Source organism: Meleagris gallopavo, chromosome 1 (assembly GCF_905368555.1).
Source record: "Meleagris gallopavo chromosome 1, MGAL_WU_HG_1.1, whole genome shotgun sequence".
NCBI classification, from domain to species: domain Eukaryota; kingdom Metazoa; phylum Chordata; class Aves; order Galliformes; family Phasianidae; genus Meleagris; species Meleagris gallopavo.
Genome location: NC_139404.1, coordinates 74319513 through 74338318, shown reverse-complemented (window position 1 = coordinate 74338318; position 18806 = coordinate 74319513). Strand labels below are relative to the sequence as shown.

General features: G+C 40.0%; 1 protein-coding gene across 7 annotated transcripts in view; it reads left to right on the top strand.

Annotated features, from left to right (window-relative positions):
- TSPAN9 (tetraspanin 9) overlaps positions 1 to 18806 on the top strand; it is a 159494-nt gene that overhangs the window by 131150 nt on the left and 9538 nt on the right. For 5 of the 7 annotated variants that reach the window (XM_003202598.5, XM_085234413.1, XM_010717138.4 and 2 more), the window contains one exon: positions 18321 to 18512. In XM_003202598.5, coding sequence (XP_003202646.1) covers positions 18321 to 18512 — 192 coding nt within the window. Of the gene's footprint in view, positions 1 to 12259; positions 12343 to 18320; positions 18513 to 18806 lie in introns of all 7 variants that reach the window. The other 2 variants (XM_085234423.1, XM_085234434.1) reach the window with 1 other exon arrangement.

The window sequence follows — 18806 nt, the reverse complement described above, 5'->3', positions numbered from 1 at the left end:
TCTTGTTAAACACAAAGTAACTGATGCATAAATAAATGATCCCAGAACATTTCATTTATGCACACTAGCCTTGCTTATTTTCTGACCTGCATGTTCCTTCAGTGTTTTATATAGTATCAGCTGTTCATTCTGAATTCTTAAGGGTTATTTTTAGTTAGTACCTTTTTTGCAGAGGTTACAGAAGACTCTCTGGTGGTTCATTTTAAACTTGGTTGTATGTCCACTGGCAAGTAGTTTAGTATGTGCACAGTATGGAAAAATCTAAAATGGCTTTGGGAAATAACTCAAAAGTTTTTTTACTGAGAGAAATACAACATAAAAAAAAGGTTCATCAAGTTACTCTTCTTAAGCATTTTTCAGCCGCAGGTTCAGAATCAACAGACTTCTGAACTGGTGTGTTTGCCTGAGCCACTAATTCCACTCCCAAGGTAGGACAATCCTCCTAGGTCACATCTAGAGTCATTCTAGGTTTTCAGCTGCCTCTTCTGAATCTAGGACATTTGTAACACCTATGTGCTTAGTTCTAGTCTAGTTCTATGTGCTTAGCTTGTCTGAACTGTGATATCACTGTATGACCAGTGTACTGAAAAGTATATTGAATTTTCTTCTTGAATGGGATTAAGGGGAAAGGAATAAGGAGTAAATTGATGTTGATTGTACTTCGCTGTGTGGTCTACCAGGTGTAGAACCAGGGTAGAATTATTTAGGTTGGAAAGATCATAAAGTTCACCGCTAATATCCTTAAGTGCCATATGCACACGTCTCTTAAATACCTCCAGGGTTGGGGACTCCACTGTTTCCCCAAGCTGTCCGTTCCAATGCCTAAACATTCCTTCTGTGAAGAAATTCTTCCTAATAGTCAATCTAAACCTCCTCTGGTGCAACTTGCGGCCTTTGCCCTATCACTTCTCACCTGGGAAAAGAGACCAGCACCCTCCTTGCCACAAACTCCTTTCAGGTAGTTGTGGTGAGTGAGGAGGTCTCTCCTCAGCCTCTATTTCTCCAGACAAATCAGCCCCAGTTTCCTCAGCTATTCTTGATAAATCTTGTTTTCTAATCCCTTCATCAGCTTTGCTGGTCTTCTCTTCACAGGTCTGAGCAACTCAATATTCTTCTTGTAGTGAGGAGCACCAAACAGTACAATATTTGAGATGCAGTCCCAGGAGTATCAAGTAAAGAGAGACAATCACTTCCCTAGTCCTGCTGGCCACACTATTTCTGATAGAAACCAGGATACCATTGGCCTTCTTGGATACCTGGGCAGACTGCTGGCTCATGTTCATCCAGATGTTGATCAACAGCCCCAGGTCCTTATCTTCTGAGCAGTTTTCCATCCACTTTTCCCCAAGTCTATATCGCTGCATGGGGTTGTTTTGACCAAGTGTGGCATCTGCCATTTCCCCTTGTTGAATGCCATACAATTGAATGCACCCCATTGATACAGATTATTCAGATCCCTTTGCACAGCCTTCCTACACTCAGGCAGATCAATGCTCTCACTCAACTTGGTATTGTCTGTAAATTTACTGTGGGTACACTCAATCCCTCCGTTTATATCATTGATTAAGATATTTTTAAAAACTGGCTAAAGTACTGACTGCAGAAAACCACTTGTGATTGTCTGCCATCTGAATTTAACTCCATTTACAACCACGCTTAGTGCCCAATCATCCTGTCTGTTTTTAACCTCCAGAACAATTTATTTGCCCAAGCCTTGAGCAACCAGCTTCCCCAGGAAAAAGTCTGTGGGAAACAGTATCAAATACCTTGTTAAAGTCCAGGTAAATAACATCCACAGCTGTGTGTGTATATCCACAGCCATACTTACATACAACTTTTGAGGATAGATTAAGTTGTTTAAGGAATTAAATATGCTATAGATTGGTAATGAAGATGAGATACCATCCTAATTCAAAGTTATTCTAACATTACAGGTCAAAGAAGGTAACACATCTAGCTCAAATTGTGAACTGACTAGTTTACGTGACATGTCAGGAGACAGATTACAAGTTGAGTCGAAGAATGCCATGTGCCTGACATAATTGCTATATAGCCTCTACCATGACATTTAGGTTGGATTTCACTGCTGCAATTATGTTGTCTTTTTTGTGTGGCTTTAAAGTGGTCAGAGCAAGAGTGACAGCATGAGTGACAGTTTGCACAGATGAGGATGCAAACATGGCAAAAAGCTCTGCTCAAGACATCATAAGACTCCTTGGAACTGTGCAGAAATGTACCTTGTTCACAAGGTACACATTTGATAATGTTGCCTGGAGCAACTGTCCTGGCACATTGCAAGCTTTAGACCAGGCAAAGCCTCTGAAGGAGGATAGAATACAAGCTTTGGACAACAGAGTGTACCCAGCACCTGTCTATGAGTCTGTATCCTTCTACAAGGTACAAAGGCAATCACCTATTCACCTTATTTGTTACCTCATGTGATCTGTGACAGAGTGCAGACACTAAAAGATATTACCCCCTAGCTTCTCATCAATGTATGCACCAGTGATACTGTTAAGGGAGAACATAACAAAGAGTACAGGGCTCTGGAACCAATGTGCTATATTATGTGTGTTCCTGCCAGTGGAGCAGAAAGGCTTGGGTAGGAAGGCACCCAGCCTACTGGTTAACATATTGCACAGCCAGCATTTCAGGCAGAGCTTTGGTTTTTATGACCACCATCAGAGATGAAAAATACTTCCCCATCAGAGATGAAAAACACTGGTGTCATGGTTTTATGATTTTTGTTATTGGTATTCCACATCATAACATCATGTAGATGCACTGGGAGTTAAAGAATTAATGCTTCAGTTTCGTGGACTGCTGATTTTTCCAGGCACCTAGTTCTGAGAAGACAAGAACTACATACCCCAGGGGGCTTTTCATTTCCATTTTCCATTCAGAGGGAAAGAGAAAACTGTTTGCAAGTCACGAGATGTCTCCTTTCTACTTGTCTCTGCAATGTGTATGCTCCTTAGCTGTCTTGCCTTCACCATTAGAGTAAGGCTTTCAGTTTTTGGACACACTCTCTCTCATTTTATTTGTTAACCTCAATTCCAATAATATTATATTATATTGTGTTATCTTGCATTCTGATATCTTATTTAGTAAATTAACTTTCCTCCTCAGATTGTTGCCACTGTTTTGTTTTTGGGCCCATCTCCCTACTCTTTCCCCTTTTCACTTTTTTCTTTTTCTGTGGGGGTCTGTGGGTCCCTCTGCCTTGTTAGTCAGAGAACCGGGCCAAAGTGGCCCGTAAACTGTTGACAACTGGAATTGCTCAGGATGCCAGACAGAAGCTGGGGAAGTGCATCTTTGCTAAGAGGCTTTTCAGCCTACCTAGGAAAACTTCAGCCTAGGTCCATCAGAGCATGGTGACCAAAGTCTAGAGAGAAGAGAAGGCACAGAGAACAAAGTGAAAGTTTCTGGTGAAATGAATGTGCACCCTTCTGTTGGAGAACTGCAAGGGCAGGCTGCTCTAAAAGAGGAGAAAACCAGGAGCCAAGGTTGTCTACAGCAGTGTCCTCAATGAACTCAGTAGACCAAGATTACACTGGAAGCCAAAAAGAAAACTGGATGTATGCAAGCCCCTGGATCCACCAAAATCTCCAAAAGTACCGAGGTGGCTGAAAAAAGCCATGGTGAAGCTGATGTTATCTTTAAGAGGTCATACTGATACTAATTTGGGAGGGTTTCTGATTATTTGGAGAGGCATTTAGCACAATATCCAGATTCAATCAAGCTCCCCAGAATCCGTCAATCAATCAATCAATCCCACAGTCTCACCAGAAAGCAAGGAAGAGTACCCAGAAAGCTATTGTCTAGTAAGCCTGAGAAAATCGTCATAGGAGCTACTTCCATGTGTATGAAAGACAAGAAAATTACTAGGGAAAGCTAACACACATTTACCAAGGGCCTAAGAGTCTGATAGATTTCCACAGTGAGTCAATCATTTTACTCCAAAGAGTGGAGAGCAGTGAGTGGCTTGGAGTTAAGTGTGCTCTTTATCACAGTTTGCACAGTTACTTTGTAACCAAACAGTTGAGATATGGCTTAGATAAGTGAAAGATATTTACAGTGGGTGAATAACCGTTAGATTACTAGGCTTAAGGGTTGTAATCAGCTGTTTGAATGTTCTGAAAGTGAGTTTAACACTTCCATTTCTTATGGATTCATATTAAGGCCAATGTCATATAATAACTTCTTTATTTTTTATTTTTTTAAGGATGACACATCTAGAAACATTACTATTAGATTTCATTTGGTATTCTACCTGGACTGCTTTGGTTTTGTGCTCCTCCTGGAAGAAAGGCATAGACATCCTGAAACAAGACCAGGAAAAATCCATCAGGATCATTTGGGACTGTTGAATGTATGACATACAAGGAGTATTTGAGATAATTGGGTTTGTTAGTCATAGGAGTAGATGATTTCACTGCTGGCATCAGCTACTACATGGAAGGATGCATGTAGTCAGGCTCTTCTTGGAGATGTGCAGTGATAGGAGGCTACAGTCACAGGTTAAAACAAGGAAAATTGTGAGTAGGTATTGGGAAAAGAATTTCCATTTTGAGGTTGGGTAAAATTCCAGTTTGGTGCTTAGAGATATTTAGAATCCCCATCCTTGAGCATGTTTGGAACATGACCAGGTGTCCTGGTTTCAGCTAGGATTAGTGTCTGGTATGATGCTATATTTTGCCTATGGGAGAAAAACAGTGTTGATAACAAACTGATTTTTCCACTGTTGTAAAGCAGTTCTGCACAGAGTCAAGGATTTTTTAGCTTCTTGTTCTGTCCTACCAGTGAGGAAAGCTGGGAGGGGACAGAACCAGGACAGCTGAGCTAAATTGGCCAAAGGAATGGTCCATACAATATAATGTATGGAAAACTATAAAATTGTGGGGAGCTGGCCAGGGGAAGCTGCCATAGCTCAGTATCTGGCTGGGCATCTGTTGGTGGATAGTGAGGAATTGAATTGTGCAGTGTGTAGTCTGCAAGATGAATAATTAAAAAATTCCCTGATTCCATGTTGTGTAGCTTTATCAGTCGGGAATATTCAAAAATAGAGACTCTCACTAGAAAAAAAAAGATTTCAGATAGAAAATTGTAGGGTTTTTTTTGCAGCTTTTATGAAAACCATCAGTCAGCGTTAACAGATTTTTTTTTTCTCTCCAGGAAGAAACACAGTCATATTATATGATCTTTTTGTATGAACAAGAATTTCAGCATGGTAAAGGCTGTTTTTCTTTGTGATTATTAAATTTGTCATCTGGATAATGAAAAGAGGCTTCTAAAGAAATCCTTAATATGCCATCTTAATATACATTCATTCAAGGCCTTTTTATATAACTTTTTCTTTTGAGATTTGAAAGCAGACATATCTCCATTACACCCTAACAACAGCAATTAATACTAGGTTTGTGTTAATGCTTCTCCTCCCTGTAAAGATATTGTTGCTCTGGTACAGACTTCCTATTTTTGGACTATTTTGTGTTGTTCAAAAATGCTTTTTCTCCATACAACTGGAATCAGAGTTCTTCTAGAATGGGTTTCTGAAGTATTCCAAGAGTAAAACAAAACAAGGTACTATTAGAGCTAAGACTAAATGGTGGCTACTTTGCGGTACTTTTGCTGGGGCAGGGAGTTAGCAGCACCATGATGTTTTCAAGGCTGAAATAATTCTAGGGTAGTTTTGGCCACAAAGATGATCAGAGGACTGGATCACCTCTCCTATGAGGACAGGTTGAGAGTGCTGGGTTTGTTTAGTCTTGAAAAAAGAAGGCTCTGGGAGAACCTTACAGTGGTCTTCTGGTAGCTAAATGGAGCACACAGAAAAAATGAGGAGGGGCTCTTTGTCAGGGAGTGTAGTGATAGTATCATAGAATCATAAAATATCCTGAGTTGGAAGGAATCCACAGGGATCATTTTAGTCAACTCCTCACTCTACACAGGACCATGCAGAAATCAAACCCTATGTCTGAGAGCATTGTCCAAATGCTTCTTGAACTCCAGAAGCCCTTCTGCCATGATCACTGCCCTTAGGAGCCAGTTCCAGTGCCCAATCACCCTCTCAGTGAACAACCTTTTCCTAATATCTAACCTAAAACTACTGTCGCAGCTTCATACTATTCTCTTAGGTCCTGTTGATGGTCATCAAAGAGAAGAGATTAGCACCTGCCCCTGTGATCCCCTTGTGAGGAAGCTGTAGGCTGCCCCGAGACCTCCATTCAGTCTCCTTTTCTTTAGGCTGAATGAACCAAGTGATCTGCTCCTTGTACGTCTTACCCTATAGAACCTTCACCATCTTCATAGCCCTCCTTTGAATGCTCTATCCTTTTTATTTTGTGGTACCCAAAGCTTCACACAGTGCTTGAGATGAGACTGCTCCAGTGCAGCACGGAGTGGGACAGTCAGGCAGTGCTGTGCTTGATGCACTCCAGGATATGGTTGACCCTCTGGGCTGCCAGGTCATACTGCTGACTCATATTCAACTTACTGTCAACCAGAACCTTCAGATCCCTCCAGCTGCTAGTCTCCCAGTCTGTATATATATTCAGTTACACCATCCTAGGTGCAGGATCCAGCATTTGCTCTTGTTAAATTTCATGTGGTTGTTTATTGCACAGCCCTCTAATCTGTCAGAATCCTTCTGCAAGGCCTCTCTACCCTTGAGGGAGTCAACATCTCCTCCCAGTTTCCTGTTGTCTGCAAAGTTACTTAGTATACCTTCAAGTGCTGTATACAAATCATTAGTGAAAACAGTAAAGAGAACTGGCTCTAAACTGGAGATCTGGGGAACCCTACCAGTGACAACTAGGTGAATAACCTTGTCATAAAAGGAAACTCAGTTCATTAAATAGGACTCTAACCAAACTGTGTTGCTATGTGGATGGTCTCTTTAACCATAGAAACACGCAGGCCTCATCTGTGTGGAGTGCTCTGAAGGTTTGATCACAGGATGGGCATTTCCAGCTCTTTTGGTTAATACCAGTATTTTGGCAAACATCATCTTTCAGTTGAATCTGTATTTTTTATTGATTCCTCTTCTTCTCTAGAAATGGAAGGTAGTACCTCTTTGTGATGCGTAAGTAGTTTGAGAAGACAAGTTTATCATGGCAGATATCTGTGTACTGTGTCCTCCTGTTGCACATCATAGTTTTCTGTTTAATACTGATTCCCAATGTAGCTTTAATGTTTGATGTTATGATGGCACAGCTAAAGCTGGTATATAATACTGAGAGTAAGCCATGAAACAAAGAATCACAGAGTCATTGAGATTGGAAGGGACCACTGGAGATCGTCTTGTCTCCCTGCTCAATCAGGTTCACCTAGAGCCAGTGGTCCATAAGCCGGGAGGGAGATTCCAATCTCCGTGGGTAGCCTGATCCATTGTTTAGTTACTTGTGTTATAAGTGTTTTCTCGTGTTCAAACAAAGTTCTTGTGTTTCAGTGCGCCTCTTGCCTCTCACCTCTTATTGGACACCACTGAGAAGAGCCTTTCTCCATTTTCTTTGCAACTTCCCTTTAGGTCTTTGTATACAATGAAGAGGTCCTTCACTTTTCCAGGCTGAAGAGTCCTGCATGGAATAGAGAGTTTGTGAATTCAAATATACCATCATATACTTGAATACAATTCTAACTTAAAAAAAATAATAATCCAGTTGATAGGACAGGATGAATTTTCAGAGCCATCACTTTGCTGGATCTTTAAGACAGGTTTCATCTGTAGCATTAGCAAGTGAGAACAATACTGCATGTTATCATAGAATCATCATAGAATGGCTTGGGTTGGAAGGGACCCCATTGATCATCAAGTTCCAACCCCCTGCCACAGGCAGGGTCATCAACCTCCAGATCTTGTGCTAAACCAGGTTGCCCAGAGTCCCATCCAGTCTGGTCTTGAAATTATCCGTGTTTAAGTATAGAACTTATGGCAGTGATAACGTTTTGTCGCTTTCCTCATACCAAGCACTATCATTCATCTAAGAATACTTGTTTATGATTTAATCAAAAACCACTTGAACCAATATAGTGCCTTTTTCATGCCAGCAGGGGACCTGTGAATTTTGCATCAATAGAACTCCATTAAATTGCTTGTTTCAGTAGGTTGCTGTTAGAATTAGACAAGTTTACGGAGTTGTGGAAGTACTTAGAAAATTTGACAAATAATTGGATGTGCTAGATCTTGTCACAGGAGGTCTCTTGGAGCACAGTAAAAACTCCCACTCCAGTTATGTGATGGTCAAAGGATTTCAAAGCAGATTGCTGGTTTGGAACTTCTGCTGCTTGAGGAGAAATTGGTGCTGCTGCTCTTACTTTTTTTTTTTTTTTTTTTGACTACTCAGGGCAACTAGCATAGAAATGAAGGGAAGACATCAGATACAAGCCAGTCATCTTAAAGTTATTCAGAATATTTGTTTTCCTATGTCTGATGAGACATGGAACTTGCCACCCCCTGATTTCTGTACAGTCTTTGATCCATATATAGCAGCTGTTTGCAGTCAGATAGTAGCTTGGCTGGATCAAATTGAGCTTTATAATAGGACAGTTACATTGCTTACTGTATGATCAATTTAGCGGATATACATGAACTGCTTAATGAAAGGGATATTGCAGAACCTCATTCATGGTCCTTGTTTGGCAAAGAAGATATAATTAATAATGTCATTGCACTAAAAGTCAGCTGTTCAGTGGTCATGATAGCTGCCAAATATTACGTGATGCAGATTCAGGAATAATCCATCTGCCAGTACTTTCAAATCATTCTGGCAAGGTTTGTATTTCTATTTTAAACTGTGTAAATGGAAATTGCTCTCATTCTTTCAGATCTGAGGATAATCATCCAGGACCCTGAACCTCTAGGTGTGAGAGGAATGGATTCTGTCCCACAGTGGAACAAGTCCAACACCTCTTCATGAAACTCATATATAAGTCTATGGGGCCAGATGATATGCATCCCACAGTTCTGAGAAAGATGGCTGATGTGGTTGCTGAGCCACTCTCCATCATATTTGAAAAATCATGGCTGTTGGGTAAAATCCTTAGTGACTGAAAAAAGGGAAACATTATTTCTATTTTTAAGAAAGGGAGAAAGGAAGACCCGGGGAACTACAAACCAGTGAGTCTCACCTTTGTGCCTAGGGAGATCATGGAGCAGATCCTCCTTGTTACCATGTTAAGACACATACGAGATGAAGAAGTGATCTGAGACATCCAGCGTGGCCTCAGCAAGGGCAGAGCTTGCATGACCAATCCGGTGGCCTTCTGTGATGGAGTGACAGCCTCAGTGGACAGGTGAAGGGCCATGGATGTCAAATACTGGACTTCCACAAAGCCTTTGACATGGTCCCTTCTCTCTAAATTGGAGAGGTGTGGATTTGAAGGATGGACTGTTCGATGGATTAGGAATTGGCTGGCTGGACGCAGCCAAAGGGTTGTGATTAATGGTTCTGTGTCAGGGTGGAGGCTGGTCACAAGTGGTGTCGCACAGGAGTCAGTCCTGAGACCAGTGCTCTTCAACATCTTCATCAATAACATAGACGATGACATCAAGTGCACCCTCAGCAAGTTTGCAGATGACACCAAGTTGAGTGGTGCAGTCGATACGCAGGAAGGAAGGGAAGGCTTCTAGAGGGACGTGGACAGGCTGGAGAAGTAGGCCCATGAAAACCTAGTAAGGATCAATAAGGCCAAGTGCAGGGTGCTGCACTCGGGCCAGGGCAATCCCAGGTATTTATACAAACTAGGGGAAAATCTCCTTGAGAGCAGCCCTGCAGAGAAGGACTTGAGGGTCCTGGTGGATGAGAAGGTGGACATGAGCCAGCAGTGTGCTCTTACAGCCTGGAAGGCCAACTGTGTTCTGGGCTGCATTAAAAAAGGGGTGGCCAGCAGGGAGAGGGAAGTGATTGTCCCCCTCTACTCAGCTCTAATGAGAGCCCATCTGGAGTACTGCGTCCAGGCCTGGGGCCCCCAGTACAGGAAGGATGTGGAGATCTTGGAGCGGATCCAGAGGAAGACCACTAAGATGATTGGAGGGCTGGAGCACCTCTCCTATTTAGAAAGGTTGAAGGAACTAGGCTTGTTTAGCTTGGAAAAGAGAAGGCTGTGGGGAGACCTCATTGTAACCTTCCAGTACTTGAAGTTCTACATGTAAACAGGAGGAAGAAATGGCTTTTTACGAGGGTGGACAGTGATAGGAGAAGGGGGAATGATTTTAAACTGAGACAGAGAAGGTTTAGGTTAGATTTCTAGAGGATTTGAAGTTCACAGATCCTCTAGTGAACTTTAGTCTCTTTTATTTTCCTTTTTTTTTTTTAGATTCATCAGGGATCCAAGGATCCTGCTGATTGAAGTCCTTTTCCCAATCTAATGATATATTTCTTAATTTTAGAAGGGAGATTCCATTTGAAGATGAGTCAGTTTGCCCCATCAGAGGTGTAATTTTATTTTCCAGTTGTTCGATACAGGCTTTTAGAAGGTAATTTTCGTCTTTCATTCCTTCCTCAGAGGAATGGTATGCATTAATATTTACTAGTAACGACCATGCTATAGCAGATGGTACTACTAATCTTTCCTCTGCTGTTAGGAAAGTTTGTTCTAATTTATTCAGAAATTCTGCCATCTTGGAAGAAGATTTAATAATGGAGCCATACAGGTCCCCATTCTTCAATAATCCATGCAGCACTCAGCCATTGGGAACCCAGGAATCCTGGGGGTTTCCCACAGGATTTAATCCTTTGGGAGTATTAGGGGTCCCAATGACTAGCTAATGTTTTTAAGATAATCCATTCCAAGTACGTACTCTCACACGTCCCTGGCTCACCAACTGTACCACTGATGGAAAATGAAACAATGACAGCAGAGCAGCAAGATCCCAGGCTGTAGCAAGTGAGGATTTGCTCAAACATAACAGCAGTGGACACAGAAGTAAAGGAAAGAAGCTGCTCACCTTCAGAAGGCCTCAGATATGCAGGGATCTCCAAATGAGATACCCTCACTTCCACTGCCAACCCTTCAATGAGGTTTGGGAAGGGGTGGATCCTGGATCCTGAGCTCCCCTGAGTTGGCCCTGCCTCCCTACCAAGTGCTCAATAACTGTTTCAAACTGTGACTTAGCATTTGCACTACAAGTACAGTTTTTATTTTTGGGCACCTCAGCCCAAGGAAGACATCAAAGCTCTGGGTCATGTCCAGAGAAGGGCAGCCAAGCTGGTAAAAGGTCTGAAGTGCAAATCTTAATGAGGAGCAGCTGAGTGAACTGAAATGGCTTAGTCTGGAGAAAAGGAGGTTCAGGGGAGACCTTATCATTGTCTACAACTACCTGAAAGGATGCTGTGGCAAAATGGGACTTGTCCCCTGCTCCAGCCTAATTAATGATAGGACTACAGGGAACGGCCTCAAGTTATGCCAGGGGAGATTCATTTTGGACATTAGGAAAAAACTTCTCTGAAAGAATGGTCAGATTCTGGAGTGGTAGTTGAATCACCATCCCTGGAAGCATTCAAGAAACATTTAGATGTTTAGTGGGGAAATATCAGTGGCAGGTGAATGGGTGAATTGGATGATTTTGGAGATCTTTGCCAACCTTGGTGATTCTATGATTTTAGTAAAAACAGCAATGCTCCTTTACCTCAGCTGGGGAAAGTGGTGAGATCTCTCTCCAGCTTTCACTATTGAAATCCGTATGCTGTTCAGTGTTAAACAAAACTAGACTTTGTGTCTAGAGTGCAGAACTGTGAGGTTTTTTTAACATATTTTGTTCTCTTCTTTTTCATTTTTATTTTTATTTTTATTTTTATTTTTATTTTTATTTGATCCTAAGTTTACAGACATTCAAACTATTGAGCATTCCGTTCCCTGTATATCTGTCTCCTCAGAGAAGAGCTGTGTTTCTTGCATAATATTGAAACCCATTTTAAATGCAGGGTAGATACAAAACCATACAAGAATACCAGCTGGTAATCTGTATAACATGAGAATGTTAGTTACTGCTATAGAATATACTTGTTTTTTTCTCAGATCACACTGAGGAGATAGTTGACAGAGATATAACTAGTGTATCTGAAAATAGAGATATGTTTTAACTCAGGAGTTTCTGTGCTCATATGTGCCATACAAGTAGAAAAAGCACAAAAATATGCACAAAATAATGAAATGTGTGGGCTAATAAGATAGACAGGTTTTTTTTCTTTTGTATTCTGTGTTTTCTGTATTTGTTTCTTAACTTTTTCCTGATTATTCTAGTGCTTTAATTTTTTAGGCTTTTTTCCTCAAAAGGATATTGGAATTAGAGAAAGAAGATACCTCTGTGGGGTACAGAAGTGTTATTATTCAATCTTAAAGGTGAGAGGTCTTGTATTTCAGAAATAATAGAAGGATTTTGACTGCATTTAGTCTAAGTCATAGTACTCAAGTAAATAATGACTTTGCTCCCCATAATGGTTAATATATATATATTATCCAGATTGATAGGAAAATGAAAAGATGGATAGGAGAATCCATATGCAGTTCATGCTAGTTCTTTATGCAAAATCTCATCCCACTAGAGCCGTACGATATTCTTTATATCTATCTGCCTGAGTTATGTTGTTTTGTGGAGGTGAAATATATGATAGGTTTTGATCAGAGGTCTGGATCAGCATGAATTCTGAAGTAGGATGTGTCCTATGGTGATATGGCATTCCAGAAAGATTTAAGTCAGATAATCGTATCACAAAAATTATCTTGTAAATACTCAGGCCAAAGATCATGGTACTGAATGGGTTTATCATATCCCCTATCATGCACCAACTTCTGATAAAATTGAATGATACAGTGAGTTGTTCAAAGCTACGTTGAAAGCAATGTACCCATTTAACAACATTTAAGCATTGAGAGGAGCATTTGACAGAAGCCACCTGGTTGGTCAACATTTGAGGATCTACCAGTTGCGATGATCCTGCCCAATCCAGCTCCCTACATACTGTAAAGGGAAGTAAGGTTCCTGTAGTACATGTAAAGAGCATGTCGGGAAAAGCGGTTTGGATCCTCCCAGCTTCTGGAAAGGACAAACCTCTCCGTGGAATCGTGTTTGTTCAGGGACCTGGATCCACTTGGTGGGTGATGCAGAAAAATGTGGATATTCATTGTATATCACAGGGGAATTTGATGTTGCAGGAGTGCAGTCAGTAATTCCATGCATGTATATATATGGTGTGTGTATCTATGTTTAATGCATGTTAATTATTGTTTGTTTATATATATATATATGTTAAGCATGATGTAGTGATGTGGGATAAGGGGTGGAGAGTCATGGTTTTATGACTTTTGTTATCAGTATTCCACATCATAACATCATGTAGTGCACAGGCAGTTAAAGAGTTAATGCTCCAGTTTCATGTATTGTCGATATTTCCAGGTATCTGGTTCTCAGAAGAGAACTACAACTCCCAAGAGGCTCACTATTTCATTTCCATTTTTTCGTTCAGCAGGAAAGATAAAAACTGTTCACAAGTCATGAGATGCCCCTTTCTTTATCCCCCTTCTTGATCATCTGCGGTTGTGTGCTCCCTAGCCATTTCGCCTTCAGTGTTAGAGTAGGGCCTTTAGTTTTGGACACTCTATGTCTCTTTTTCATTTTATTTGATTTATTAGCCTCAATTCCAATTATATTGTATATTGTGTTATCTTGCATTTTGATATCTTATTTAGTAAATAACTTTTCTCAGATTGTTGCCTCTGTTTTGTTTTTAGGCTCATCTCCCTACCTTTCCCCCTTTTCCCCTTTCCTCTTTTCTGGGGCGTGGGTCCATGGGTCCCCCTGCTCCATTAGCCACAGAACTGGCCGAACCGGCCTGTTTGGCACCTCTGTTCCCCTCTCCCCCCTTTTTTTCAGGCTGTTTTTTTTCAACCTGTTGTTTCCCTGTCATGGACACAGATCTAGAGATAACTCCGTGACACTGTATACGTGAATTATCTTTTATTTTGTGTGTGGTATATAGAATGCTGTTGTTTACTTTTCTTTGTACCCAAAATAAATGCCACCTCTGGGTGTACAAGTCATTTTCTGAAGGTGTATGTGTTTTTCTACAAAGGCAGCCCAGGATGATGGAAATTTTGAGTATCTTAGGAAAAACTGAAAATTATAGGACAGAGGAATTCTAAATGATTTGTGATTTGACCCAAGGTCTCCTAAAGTGTTAAAAAACTCTTAAATGTAATTCTAAATAGCTACGGGTAGTATTTTGAGGAGGAATAACTTGTATATCTATATGCATCTTTCCTAAGCATAGATAACCCAGAAATTAAATACAAGACTCATTATTAGAGTATGAAAATACGGATTCATATTTGCATTTGCATATTTGCATTTACATTAGCAGATATGGACTTGGATAATTTCTTAGCCAAATAACATATTGGCAGCTTGACAATTAAGGCAGTCCACTGTAGTACAAGTTGAAGTAATCTAGTATTGCAGTTGTGCTTGTCAGTATAAAGAGTTACTCACGGGAAGCCTCTCATTAGATTTTCAGGTGTTTTTTTTCTTGTAAAAAAATTGGATGAGAGACAAAGAAAGATAATGATCATCTTTTATTTGGAAAAATATGCTTAAAATAGGCATTCATAAGTCATTGCCTATTGCCATAATTTGTTGGTTTTCTTCTCAGTAGTTGCCATTTAACTAGTTCTATTAAAACTTTAGGGTAAGCGTATCAGGTAGCTTAATAACCGATGATCCGGAGGGATTACAGGTGTGTATACTCTGAAATTAATAAAAGAGCATCTGTACATACTACCTCTTACTTACAGATGCTCTTTTAGTAGGTGTTTGGTTACTTGATATGTGATTTAAAAAAAAAAAAAAAAAAGTTAGAGATAGGGAAATTAAAGCTATTTTTTTCTAGGTCTTACTTGAAATATTTAATTTCATTTCTTACATTTGTTAAATTCTTGAGTCATCCGTGTGTCAGTAAACCAAACAAATTGCATCTGGGATAAGAAAAAACAACAAACCTAGTGTGTTTACTTTTGCAGGTGACCTTTGAGGCTAACATGCATTGTATATAGAGGCTAGATCAAAGTGTATCTTTGTTGAATGCCTACAGAGTACAGTACACAGTGCAATAAATGAAATTCCATTAACAGTCTTCTGGGTTTATTTTCAGTTGAAGTTAACTTCCATTTTAATGAACTCTACAAAGACAGAAATAAAACTGAATCTGTGACTCAGTGGGCATAGACTGTGCTTCCCTTGGAAGTAGCCTGCAGAATAAACTCCAACTCTATCAGATGTTTGAGAATCCATGCATAAGCAAGTTGTTCTAAGTGCCCTTAAGGAGGACGAGCATTAACAAATATTAGTTCACAACAGATCAGAAAGTTGAGAATCCAATAATGAATCATAAATCTATAGGAATCCAGGTTTCATGACTTCTTCTGTGGCAGAGTGCTTCTTCCTAAATAAAATAATAGTAATCTGAAGTAATTAAGTATGAATAACAGATGTGGGTTTTTTTGTTGTTGTCTGTATTTGGTGTTTTTTGTTGTTGTTTTTGTTTTTGTATTAAAAGAATTGTACACAGGAAATGTTACATTGATTCAGTGTTGGCATGAAGCACTGAGTCCTTCAGAGTAGGCTCGCTGCATTATACCAGATGAGTCAAATGGGCAATGGGATTCATATTCCTTACAGTATTTACATACAGGTTTTCTTTCACTGTGTGCATATGATCCCGGTTGACAGTGATTTCCTCAAACAGTGATGCTACTGTGTAACAGTCACAATCTGTGGGAGTTACCTGACCCACCACAAGAGTGAGTTCATAGGATTTCATAAGAAACAAGGAAATTTAGGTTTTGTTTCCATGAATTTCTGTACTATATGTTACTACAAATTACTACTAGTAAGGCAAGTATATATTAAAAGTTGCTACAAAATTACTGCAAGTAAAGCAACTATGTACTTATGATTAGATAGTTATTTATTTGCCTGTACATATTATCTGAGGTGTAAATTGTATGGCGCTCTCTTAAGCCCTCTAAGGAATGGGGCTGATCAGCAGTGGAAAAGATGATCCTTCATAGATAATCTGTGCCACATGGACCAGCCGGGCATTCCCAGTGAGAATCTGGTATGTATGGGAAGTCAGATACAAAGAAGTTCATTTTGGATAGATAGTTAGTTCCTATGTCTTTTTGGTATAGATTCATAACAGAGCTTGTCCTGGTTTCAGCAGAGATAGCATTATTTTTTTTTCATAGTGGCTGGTAAAGTACTTTATTTTGGGTTTAATGAGAATAATGATGAGAATAATGATAACATGTTGATGTTTTAGTTGTCACTGTGCTTATTCTAAGCCAAGGGCTTTTCATTTTCTCATGCTGCACTGCCAGCAAGGAAGGGGGTGCACAAGGAACAGTGAGGGTACTCAGACCAGATAGCTGACCCAAACTGTTCACTGTTTGGTCCCATCATATTGTGGAAATCATCAGAGGTAGAAAGCTGTTGTATGAAACCCTGTATGAAAAGTCGTAGAAACTGTTGAAGGTGAATTGAGCTAATTTGCACAAATGAAGGCCACCCAGCTAGCTTTAGATATCACTGAATGAGAAAAGTGGTCAGTGCTGTACCTGTGTACTGACTTATGAATGGTGGCAAATGCCATGTGCTTGCAACAACAGAAGCAGAGCAACTGGCAGAGTTGCAGTGGCAACAGTGCAGAGGCAAACCTATCTAAGCCACTACACTGTAGAAGGATATTGCTGCCAGAGGAGAGAACATGGATATGTAAGTACATCATGAAGATGCTCACATACTCAAGTATTGTGCCACAAAAGAACATCAAAGCAATGAGCAGGTGGATCAGGCTGCTAGAATTGAAATGACTCAGGTGGACTAGGATTGGCAATGTAAGTTGTTCATAGCTTGCAGAAGGAAGTAAACTAGGTGTAGATCAAGAAAAGAGAAAGCTAATAGAGCAGGAAGACAACAAGGGCATATGGGAAGAGGAAGAGAAGTTCACTTATCTCTTTTTCACACAAGCCAGACTGAAGACAAATTGAATCAGCAAAGAAAAATCCAGAATCATAAGGATTCACAACAGACAAACAACTTTGAATACTATCATATGTGAGGAGAAATACTTTATCATTAGAAGCTTTAAACTAAAAGAAGATAGATTTAGATTGACATTAGGAAGAAATTATTTACTCAGAGTGGTGAGGCACTGGAAGACATGGCCCAGAGGAGTCACAGATGCATCATCCTTCGGAGAGTTCATGGCTGTGCTTGATGGGGCCCTGGGCAGTCTGATCTAGGGGGTGCAACCTTGTCCACAGCAGGGGCACTGGAGCTCATTGATGTTTAAAGTTCCTACCAACCTAAGCCATTCTGTGATTCTCTGAAGAGTAGATTTGGCGCAGAACTGTAATACTGCTCTTTAGAATATCACATATTTTAATGAAAACACAACTAACTGTCTACTTCTGATTTCTCTGCACAGTGATCACAGATCTAGATGGGAAGTTCTGTATCAGGCATTTTAAGCAAGTATTAAAAAATAGCCAGCTTTCAGTCCCATTGTAGTATACACATTACTCTTGGCTATTCTTCAGGAGACCTGCCATGTGACTATGGTTAGAACCTTATTTTTTTAACCAGATATGGTATTGTTAAGAGTGATGAGAAGAAAAGAAAAAAGTTAATTTTGTGCTTTATTATCAGCTTTGCATTTCCTCTGGGTTCTGCCTCTGGTAGAGAGTAGTGGAAGTTGAGCTTCCTGTAGATAATAAATCTATAAATCTGATTGTTATTGAATAATGGCAAACAACTGTGATGCTATGACAACTCATCAAAAAACTTATCCCAGGCTATTGGGATATTATGACAAATATTTAAATGATATTGAAATGATAATGTTTTAATTACCTCCATGACTTCTTTGCTTGGCCTAGAATGAGGAACTATGGAGCTGGATACTCTGAGAGATTGTAGATGGTTGCACAAATAAATGTGATAAGGCATTCTTTCAAATAATGTTTTTGTCCTTCCTAAAGAAAACTTGTGCTGGGTTGTGTTGCTGGGAGATAAATTGGTAGCTCTGACTTCATCTGCTGAGTCTTCAAAAGTAGAGTTCTTCAAGTGGCTTTTAACTAAATTTATCAGTGTAAATTACATGCCTAGGTTTAGCTAAGGACTTTTAGATTAATTTTGTTTCAGCACCAAGTCAGTGAGAATGTTACTGCAGAACAGTTAACTGGAAGTTTGCTTGAAAAATTCCTTCCTTTCAGAGAGCAGAGGAAGGAGTCAATGATTAAACTTTTATTTTATCTCTTTGCAGTTATGTGGCTGTGGGCTCCTGGGCGTGGGCATCTGGCTGTCAGTGTCACAAGGAAACTTCGCCACATTTTCTCCTAGCTTTCCATCACTTTCAGCTGCCAACCTAGTCATTGCCTTTGGTACAGTCATCATGGTGACCGGCTTCCTGGGCTGCCTAGGTGCTATCAAGGAGAATAAGTGCCTACTTTTGAGTGTAAGACATCAATGCTTATTTTCATGAACACCATTGCTTTGTGATTATTTTGTTAAAAAATATTTTTACCAGTGCAAAGCAGTCCTGTGGATCACTAGCATTTCCCTTAACTTCCTGTCTTCCGTAGGATTGCAGTATGACATTCCACAGGTTTGGTCACAGTAATATTGCTGGTACTTTAGCAAATGCATCCTAGTTACTGTGCATTCTTATGTATTAGATACCAAAGTACATTACTCAGTTACCTCTGAATGAAGTGTAGGGTCAAATAGAAAGCCCTTCTGAAAATGTTTG